This window comes from Pterocles gutturalis, unplaced genomic scaffold (assembly GCF_000699245.1).
Source record: "Pterocles gutturalis isolate BGI_N339 unplaced genomic scaffold, ASM69924v1 scaffold23727, whole genome shotgun sequence".
Classification (NCBI taxonomy): Eukaryota; Metazoa; Chordata; class Aves; order Pterocliformes; family Pteroclidae; genus Pterocles; species Pterocles gutturalis.
Window position 1 is genome coordinate 43,577 of NW_010108589.1, and position 10,775 is coordinate 54,351.

The 10,775-nt window shown below is 37.4% G+C and overlaps 1 protein-coding gene across 6 annotated transcripts in view; it reads left to right on the forward strand.

Moving 5' to 3' along the window:
- Positions 1 to 904: 904 nt before the first annotated feature.
- Positions 905 to 10,775, forward strand: part of ENAH (enabled homolog (Drosophila)) — a 48,175-nt gene continuing 38,304 nt past the window's right edge. For all 6 annotated transcript variants that reach the window (XM_010072694.1, XM_010072693.1, XM_010072695.1 and 3 more), the window contains exons 1-2: positions 905 to 1,066; positions 2,502 to 2,679. In XM_010072694.1, coding sequence (XP_010070996.1) covers positions 935 to 1,066; positions 2,502 to 2,679 — 310 coding nt within the window. In that variant the 5' untranslated portion in view covers positions 905 to 934. The remainder of the gene's footprint in view (positions 1,067 to 2,501; positions 2,680 to 10,775) is intronic.

Here is a 10,775-nt window from a genome sequence, read left to right on the forward strand (position 1 = left end):
TTTCTATAACGTTGGATGTGCTGGAGTGGTATGTTCAGAGAATTTGACTTACTGATAAGAAATCATTCCTTTCTATTTTTATTTCCTGTCTACATCTGGACATTTCCCGTAAAGACAACTTGTGTAGTGTCACCCTTTCCTCTCCTAGTAAAAAGCGTGTTTATGGTATGTTCTGCTTTCTTGTGTTTCTAATATGATGACATTGATGATATGTTCCCTTTCAACGTGAGGCTGTACCTTAGCTTCCGGATGACTGCCATAATCAGGGTTAGCTGCTGATGAAATTGTGCTGTTCGGTAATCAATAGAACCTTTTTTTCGGGGAGAAAATGCTACATCTAGGTGTCAACTGTTGTAAAATATGTCGACACCAAAAAGCATTTCGTTTATGAGCAGGTGAATTTTTTGTGCTGAACTTCATTGTGTTTGTTTTCTTCTATATCTGTTCAAAACAGCAAGAGCCTTCCAATCCTCATTTCTCGTAGACGTAATTGCCACTGGAAAATGTAAACTGTATGAAGCTGGTGTTCTCCAGTCTTTGCAGAGAACTTTGTATGTGATTATGGCATTTAATTAAACTTCATGGTTGGTGGTGAGGAGAAAGGAGGGAAAAGAAAACCTGCAGGGAGAAAAAAGGCAAAAAAAGTAAAAGTAAATCTCTTCTTGGTCCCTTTCATTAGGAGGTAGGCCTGTTTGTCTTGAGCACAACTTTTCAGAACAAACATCTTTAAACAAAAACCAAAGTGCTAGTGGTTTTGTATTGGGAAAGATGCATGTTTCAGCAAGTTGCATGGAGTATTACTTCAATATTTTGAGTTTTTTAAGAAAAAGTTAACCTTAAAATTACTTATGGAAAATCACCATCTTTACGTTCTACTCTGAAATACTTGTATTTTAACAGTGAACAGAGTATCTGCCAAGCACGAGCTGCTGTAATGGTCTATGATGATGCCAATAAGAAATGGGTACCAGCTGGTGGATCAACTGGATTCAGCAGAGTTCATATATATCATCACACAGGCAACAACACATTCAGAGTAGTGGGCAGGAAGATTCAGGATCATCAGGTAAGCAAATCTCTCAAAATTTGCAACAGGAATCTTTAGCTATTTTTGTGTTTGTTTTTAACATCAAGAAATAGGTCTTCAGTAAAATTATGGGAACTGTAAGTAATAAGTTTACTTTTATTTTGAAATGAAGTATCAAAACTGTATTATGGCTTTTTCCGCATAAACTAGGCACTTTACATACATCCAAGGCGATAGTCCTTGTGCACTCTACCATTCCTTCCCACAGACAGATACCAAGGCTAGTGGTGTACACAGAAGTCATCTGGTCCTATTTAAGGCAAAGTGTCAAAACCTAAGAAATTTTCTTCTTCCCTACTCTCTTCTCTAAGCTGTAGTCTACATAGGTACCAGCAGTTCTCTTTTAGCTCTTCCTGTATTATGAAATTTGGATGCGTGATTTCTCATTTCCCCATGTCAGTTCATTCAAAAAAAAAACCTTCTGACATTTGTTAATGCTGATCGTCTAGCACTCTGAGAGGTTGAGAAAGGAGCAACAAGCATTACATCTTAATTTTCTTGATGAAGAAGTTGTTAGTTCTTGATTAAATGGTGAACTCGGCACTCTGTCTTGAAATATGCTCTGCCTTGTGATGCTTGGGGTGGGGTTAATGATCTAATCTTTTTGTTCGACGAAAGCTGCTCTATCTGTTTCCCTCTCCCCCAGCATTTTTTCATAGAATACTTTTAATCTGTTCTTGGTCATTTATTCCACACCTGAAGCACAGACTGATAATCTCCTGTGTGATTTGTCATTAAACACTTATTCTGAGAATAAATGATCTCTGTGCATTCGTCTGAGAGCAAACCTGGTTTTTTTTCTCCCGTTATTTGGTGGAAAAAGGTGAGAGGATATAGTTATCCAAGTGCAATGGGGTCCTCTTAGTGGGTGGGTTGTAATAAATGGTTGTCCTACTAGCTAGAGTTTGTCACCATTTGTGTGAGCAATAGTGATCTTGAAAAAAGTCCACACGAATTGCCACTGGAAGCTCGGCAAGCTAAAGGGTGCAGCAGCCACAGTGAGAAGGTGATAACTTGGTTAAAAACCATAATTCTAACAAGTACTCTGTGAAGTTAATGGAAAACTGAGTTTCTGAAATCCAAATGCATATTCATATCAAGTACTCTGCTACTGAAAGTTGGAACTGTTGGTATTACTGTATTGCTGCTAGGGAACATGCCTGCATCATTTGAAATGAGAACGCTTAAACTACAAAAGTTGATACAAAGTGTCTCATTAGTCCCCTTGTGTATCCTCATCACTGATTTCATGCAGCCTTGGAATTAAAATTGAAATGGCTGTGTGCTTCAACATTGTGATCTGGTGAATTGTGGGACTGGAATTAACCCACTTCTTTAGGGAATAAAATCTACATAAAAAACTTGTCATGAAATAGCAATTTTAAACGTAAGTGGGTTTTTTTTATGATTATAGGTGGTAATAAATTGTGCCATTCCGAAAGGGCTGAAGTACAATCAGGCTACACAGACCTTCCATCAGTGGCGTGATGCTCGGCAGGTGTATGGTCTGAATTTTGGCAGCAAAGAAGATGCCAATGTCTTCGCAAGTGCCATGATGCATGCCTTAGAAGTATTAAATTCACAGGAAGCTGGTAAGAGTCACTTAACTTTTTTTTTTGGAGATTGTTCAAATACAGAGATGGAAAAAATTCAAATGTTTATGCATAAAAGTCAACAAGTCTTGTTTCTAATAATGATTCAGCCTTTAGCCATTTTAATTATTTGTGTGTTTTGTCTGCCTAATTGCTGCTGCTTAGTAGCGATTCTCAACTTGACTGCCATCTGTGTAAATGCAATCCCTGACAAACCTGTTCTCATGTTATCTATTACATATAGAGACTTGCTGACTTTGCAGTTTTTTTTAGGAAACAAAATGAAAACACCTGACTGGCAAATGTGTAGCTCTTAATCAGGGTATGTCTCAGGATTTCTAGAGACATCCAGTGTTCTTAATGTGTATTTGTATTTTCCTTCTCAGTGAGTGCTGGTTTATTATGAAAATGTTAGGGTTTTTTCCTCTGGACTTTGGAATTCAGGTCATCCTCTTTGGCAGTTCTTGCCATACAGAGTTTTCTAGCTTGGAGACCTTGGATCTAGAGGTAGCATTAAGATGGGCACATATAATTTAGACACCAGATCTATCACTTAATTTGTTTGGAGAACAGGATGACATAGAGGATTTAAAACATTGGTGGAAAACGTAGTGGCTTTCAGTTTTCAGGTGGTGTCTGTAATGTTTTCTAGATAAGTCTCTACAGCAGATTGGTCAGTGTAATACTGGGACACACACAAGGGGAGATTTTTATTTTAAAAGACTTAGAGACTTTTGTGTTCTTGTAACCAAATAGAATTCTTTTGTCCTCATTAAAGTTTAAAGATTGCCCATGTAACAGGAGATAGTACTTCTGTGCCAGTTTGCTTTCTCTTGTGTAGGAGAGAGGCTGTAGATAACCTTACTAGGGCTGTCTTAACTGTAGCAAAAAAGGGTGACTTTATCAAGTTGCTTTTCATTCTGATAGCTGTTTCAAGACTTAGAAACTCAGCAGACTAGACCAAGAAGGATGATACATTCTGCAGTGCTTATGCTGTTATGCAGCATACGAGGCCAAAAGAAAAAGGGTAGCTAGAGGTATAAGGTATCTTTTTGCAAGCGAAAATAATCCATGTGTTGAGTATTTGCCCCTCTAAATCTCTCAATTCTCTTTTCCCTATGGGTTACTTGATGGTAAACATTTCATGCATTCAGACTGTTTATTATCTATCTCCCAGCCAACATTTGGGAACACATGAAGTGTTGGTTTCTACTCATTTGATGTAAAGTCTGAAAAGGTCTGATTTATGGTAATTACCACAAATTTGAGGGTTCTATGTTGTTTCCCATTACCTGTACTTTAAGTGTTTGGTACAATAGGTTTCAGACAAGCATGTACGTGTATATATGCATATATATTTTTCGTTGTTGTTGTTCTCAGCGTTTAACTCCTTCTAACACTAAAACTGAGCTACTAGAGAGGCTAAAATGACATAGGCTGGTATGACAGTGCTCATTTTTTGCTTGGTCAGTGTGTCTGTTTTTAAGTTTCCTGATGATTGTGATTTGTGTAATGACTAGTTCTCTTGCTGCTTTATGCAAAGTATATGTGGGCTAACAACTACATTATTATATTCTTCAGTAGTAGAAATTTTATTGAACTAGGATGCCACTTCAGTTTATAAATACTTGGATAAAAATAAAATAATTTTTAGGGGTTTCTTTAAATGTAACTTTAGTAATACAAAACATCAAACGGTAGCCTAGAATCGAATGTAATTCCACAGGAGGAAACAACTCAATGAAAATAATGATTCTTCCTGTTTTATCACTTCAGTAATTTCTTAAATGGTGGGGGGGAGGAGGAAGAGAGTTGAGCTTTGCAATGTGTCTAAAAATCACGGTACTTAGAATTCAGCCCTCTGCTCATGACAAATTGTGCATTCTTCCAAATCATTCTGCCAGTAGTCTCGTTTTTGGTCTCTGAAGTGGCCCTTCAGTTGGAGTCTGTCTGCTTCATTCGATGTAATACCAGTTAATCTCGGATGACTTGGGGGTTGTTTTGTTTTCAGGTGGATTTTTGTGTGGCTCATCGGATGAGAGTTGAGTATAACTGTAATATCATGTTCCCGTTGCTGCCTGCAGTGCTGTAGTCTACCTAGCTCCTTCTTAACAGCTTTGAGATGTAGATCTGACAAGGACATGAGTTAAGTTGGGCAATTATGTTTGATAGTGGCTGGTTGTAACCTGTTAAGTTTTCTGGATTGTAATATAGCCACTTTGTTTCTCTTGCCTGTGGTTTGACTTGGTAGCAGTAGGTACTAGTCAAAATGCGCATTAGCTGCATCACAAACTAGTAGTGGACACCACCAGCACAGGCAGGACTGTGGCTGTTTAAATATTATCTATCATGTACTTGTTTCACAGACATATAGGTGCTCAAGCTTCCGTCAGGATGAAATAAAAACAAAGCTTAAAAGTTACCAGTGTCGCTTTGGCAGGTTTCTGGAGATGGGTAGTTTTGCATTGCTGCTTGTAAAAAAATTTGGAATTATGTATATAGAATTGTGTTAGAATGCTGTCAACAAGTGTTGCTAGGTTTTATCAGCTTGGGAGGTTTGTCAGTGTATGATTTACATATTAATTTTCTGACCTGTATCAGTATAAGAAGTAAAAAAGATGAAGGATCTTTCTGAACTCGACTGCTTGAATAATGGAAATAGGATATTAAGTAGCTTGCAGTTCAGAAACAAACTAATTGGACTCCTCACTCAAAGTTTAATGTGTTACTTTTCTCTGTAGTTGGCATAATTTCCTAAAAGTGCCACTAGAAATGAATTCTTGGTTTTAATTTTTTTTTCCTAGCATCTCTCTCATAGTTGAATATTTGCTTAGACAGGTCGCTGGTTCTGACGCTCTAATATTAGCTCTTCATTTTAGGAAATGGGTTGCAACTGCCCCCCATCCCTGCCCTCCCTGTTACCTTTTTTGAAAAGATGTTGGGAAGTGTATGTTATTAAAGGAATGTTTGCTAATACGTGAAGATCAGTACTTTTATGTATTGATAGTTTTGTTTCTTCCAATTTATCTGCTAGACTTCTAAAATTTTCTAATACATGCAGTCCTAGTTGGTTTTCTGATGATACTGCCTCAGAAATCTGTACCTGAAGAGGACAACTTGTCTCTAATAATTCATGTAAATTGCTGTGTTTCCTGGCATATCTCTAAACAGCATATAGAATCTCCAACTGAAGCAAAATAAAGAAATCCTATATAGATAACTTCTCTTTTACTCTAGAACTTCTTACAATTTAAGTTTTATTCTTGCAGTACCCTTATTTTCTGCTGTTTTCTCATTTTGGCAACTTCTTTTATTAGCTTAGTTATTTTAAGTTGTATTTTATTCATAAAAGGGAAGCAGTTTTGCTGCTAGCTGAGCGTACTGTTCAGAAATTTATAAAGCTGTAAATGAATTTTAAACTTTATACAAGGGTTCACAGAAATCTAAATGACTTCCAAGGAATATTAAAGAATATTTTGTGGCCATCCTTTTGGTTTGCAAGTCAGCTGTTACTTATGGCTCTCTTGCTCTTTAAAACAAAGCAAAACAAACAAAAAAGCAAACAAAACCCCCAAATCATATAGTCCCCTTGTCTTGCATATATTTGAAAAATGTCTTTGATCGTTGCTTGCAGGTGGCATCCTCAGCTGCTGGATTGCTGGCATCATTTGAGTTGTTTAATTTAGGATCTCCCTCTAGTGGACCTGCAGAAGCAGAGGCGGAGAAGACACTGGGTGTCTGTGCTGCTGAGCATGCAGTGATGGGCTTATTGTCGTTCTAACGAGTTCAGAATGCAGAATGAAAGTGTTTGAATTTGGAGGAAAGGCTGTACTGCAACTGGCAGTTTTCGTCTAAAAAAAAAGTACAGATTTTTCTCAGAAGACTGAACTGACGGCTGCTTTGTCAGTGAATTTGACTGAACTGTGTTGTGTCTCTATTCTTTTTTTCTCTTCCTGATTTGCAGTGCTGGTCATGTGATAATCCTAATTTCCCTTATGCTGGAGCTCTGTTTGTGTACATCAGTGTGAAAGTCAAAGTGTTTTCACTCTGTTCTGGTTTGAATCATTGTATTAGCTACTAGCTATTCACCCAGACCCTGTTTTCCTGCTGGCTAGTCAAGCAGATAGTAGGCCACCTGCAAATCCAGAAGAGAAAGACAACACAGGGCTGTACTTTCTGCTGGAATTTGAAGGTAGATTACTAATGCTACAGGTTCCTGCCCCATACTGTTTAGGGGATATAGTAAAAATGAATCAGGACTTGTTTCTGGCACTCATTTGAGAAAATTTTGAAAGATTTACTCATTTAATTAAATAATTGTCTGAGGTGGTCAAAGTTACACCACCATCAAATAATAAGTATGTCATCAGTTTAAAGAGGTAATTTGAAGAGGATTTCTGGCTTTAAGGCTGTGTGTAGTGTGTTCAGATATTCCATAATTGGTCTTAATTGTCTGGAGTAAAGGCAACTGCTTTCTGTGAAGGTTTTTGCATTGCATTACAAAGAAAATTTTCATATCTGCATTAAGTAGAGCTCAGTGTTACAGTAAGAGTGACTCTGGAATGAGAGAAAAGCTTCAATGAAGGGAAATTAGGTGGCTGAGAAAATTCTCTGATGTGTGAGAAAATGGATTACTCCTTTGAAGGAACAAGGGCAAGTAAGGGGGAGTGTGCGTTGGGAGATGGGCGGAGCAAAGGGGTATCATACTCAGTTTTGCTGCAAAAGGTACCTTCTGGTTCAGCTGGAATTAGTGTTATTTTGTGTGTCATCCATCTTCAGTCTCAGGAAAGCCTTGTGAGGAGAGTAAGAAACTAAGTATGAGATTTAGATATGTGTAATTTGCATTTGAGGAGGTACTTCAAATTGTTTGTTGCAGCAGATGACAGTGACAAGAACTGAAGGATGTCATACAACCGTAAAGCCTATTCTTATTCTTTCAAATAGAGTTACATATATGTAAGATTCATGATGGTTTTTTTACTAATATTTCACGGTTATATATTGCCTCTTGAGAAGATTTTGGGATATACTGGATATAAAGGCAAGGGCAGGAATGGCTTCCGTGCAGCTGTTCTAATATTGCCTTAGTTGACACTACATAGGAAAATGAGGAAGAGGAAAAAGAAACTTAGTTTTTTTGTTTCCAGGGTCTCTTTATTTTGTTAGTCTAATCTTGGAAAGAAACTTCAGGTTAAATTTCTTTGAAATTATTAGTAACCCTAGAAGTTAGATTGTCCAGCTATTAAACGATCAAACCTTTATGGGGAAAAGATGCATGCTTTTTCCACAGCTGTATGCTGATGCGTGGCCTTACAGCGAAGGATAGTTCGTTAAATCCTTGCTGATAGAGGAAGGCACTTACTCATATCACAGATGGGATGAATAATTTAGTATCTTTGGGAAATGCAGACTGAAACAAAAACTAGGGTTGCCTAATTGGAATATGTGTAGAGGCTCTAGGAGACTGAGATGAGAAATGTGTATGTGGGGCTGGGGGCGGATCTTGGATGCTTCTCCTCGTACTGTTTTGGTTCATATCATGCTAAAACTTGTTTTGAGAAAAAAATTATTCTACTGCAATGAAATAATTATGCGATACCTGTACTCTGGGCAAGCCTCTGGAGCAGGCTGTCAGCACTCCCTGTCAGAAGGGGAATAACATAATGTGGTATTGTTACCTCTGTTGTCAGATTATATCTCTATTTTTGCTGGTAAGTTTTTTCTTTTCCTTTTAAATGTGGATTCATTAAAGATTTTTTTTTTGTAGCTAGTAGATTTTATAATAGCTAATCCTGATTTATATGCCTAACTATTGACCTAAAGGAAGTTTTAACTGTTTATTGGCCAAAATGCTTCCGTTCCATTTTAATTGCCCATAAGAGTATTGAAAGCATCATCAGTGTTAGTTGTGGTATTTGGAAGTGAAGGCAAAGTTGCTAAGTTTTAAGAGTTATACTCGCTTTTAAGGGTTGCCTGTGTGCTATTTCTGATCTGTGTAGTTCTTCAGGATTGGCGTTGTATCAGGTGAAAGCATTAAAGTTCGGCTGGGCAACCCAAAAAAAATTTATCAATTGGTCTTAATTGCGTGGCAAACATACACAGAAGTACATAAATTTTGTGGATGAAGTTTTGTTTAATAAACACTGGGGAATAGTAATACATTTTTGTATTGAGGGTTCATATTGTTGGCTTAAAAATATTACCAGGAGAAGTTGTAGCTATATTAAATCTGCTGCCATTTGGGAACAGTGTTTTGTCATAAAATCATGAGCATGACTGTGGGAATACAGCTTTGTTAGAAGGGCTCATTTCTGTAGTATTATACGCAAATAGTGACAGTCATCATCAATAATATTGCTGTTTAAACATCTTGACAGAACCGGAGCAGGGGGAGTAATAAATATCCTGCATTAGATTGTATTGATGTATTTAACTTTTCAATACTTGCTTTTTAAAGGTTGTGATACTGTAGTTTCATTAATCAACCCTAGTACTCCACTTGGGAAGCTTTGTCTCTGTCTCCGCCTGCACAAAAGGACGGCAGAGAGGGAAAAGCTGCTGAGCCAAGCCTAGCAGCCAGGTTATCAGCACTCTGTTTTCAAGGCTCTGCTGGCATTGATAGGAGGCTTATCTCTGCTTGCATTCAAATGTATTTTGGTGAATGTTTTTGTTATTCTTGTCCCCTTTTATTACCTTGATCAGGTAAAATGCTTCTGAGGTGAAATGGAAAGCGTTTACTTTCAGTATAGAAAATGCAAGATACTTACTGCTCTGCTGAAATAAATGAAGGCGATGCATAAATTAACTGAGCTGAAGGAACTTACAAAATGGTACTTGTGTATGATGAAGTAGATACGTGAAGGAATGAGAAATCTTAGCTGGAAGATGATTCACGTGAATAGAAGTACTAGAGAATAGTTTTGTCACTTGCTAAGGCCCTAATTCTTGACCATCATAGTCTCGCTTATAAATCCATAATACAAATCCACGTTTAGAGGAGTGGTGCCATTTTGCTTCTTGCTGGTTAGCAGGTCTCCCCAAACTTTACTCTGTCATGTCCTAGAGCAGGACAGGCTCTGAATGGAAGGAGAAGGAGCAAGAGACAAATGAAAGAGGTTGCTTCACTGTAATAGTTTTTCTTATTACTTCACAGTATAGTTCTCTGAAAAAGCCTGCTTTCCATTCATTCAGAAAACTGTTAAGTATTTAGGAAAACTTTTTTTTAAGTTGTTATATTCTTTACTAGAAATGCATCTTTTTGCTGTGGGTTTGAATTCTTGCCTGGGGTGTGTTCTTTGCTTAGTAGGTTTACTCAAACTGTCCTTAATGAAAATATTTTCTAAAGATTACAATTAGTCAGTACACTTATCTTTAGAACATATGCTTATACAAATTAACTTGCTGTCTGCTTTCAATCCATTCTTCCTTTGGAAAGTCAGTCATACTTTGGTTTGAGTATCAGACTGTAAAGTTTAAATGTTCCTTAGTTTTGGCATTAACATACTCGGAAATGAAAGAATGGGAAATCCTAATTATTGAGTTGTTTATATAAACTGTTTCTCTGGGGGAAAAATTGAGATCTTCACCTCAAACTGAAATTCTCATGTGTGATATAGTTGACCAAGTTTTTCTAAAGGTACTAGATTTTTTTTAAAAATAGATGTTGTCTTTTAATGCTGTACTCTGAACTGTACGGTAATTCTAAGAGTGGGTTTTTTGTGTGTGTTTTGTCTTTCATGGACCCTAAGGCATGCGGAGTTCTGAGGAAGGTTTCATGTGATCTGACTGACAGCAGTCCCGTAAAAAACACATCACCTTGTCCTTATGTTACCAGCTCCCGAGCAAGCCTGTCCAGCCAAATACAATGTGTATTTTCATTTCATTGTAGCTCATTGTAAAACCTGTAGTACATATATTGTTCCGATGCTGAACAGTAGATACTTTTTTAGGGCTATTACCTCACAGATATGTGACATCTTCAGTGTCAGCCAGGTGCTATGTCAATGCTGCTGGCATAAAGCAGGTGATGTTAAAAGAATTGGGATTGAGAGTTTGGTGTGAAACTCCAGAGCAGACAATGTAAAGGAACTGCTGAA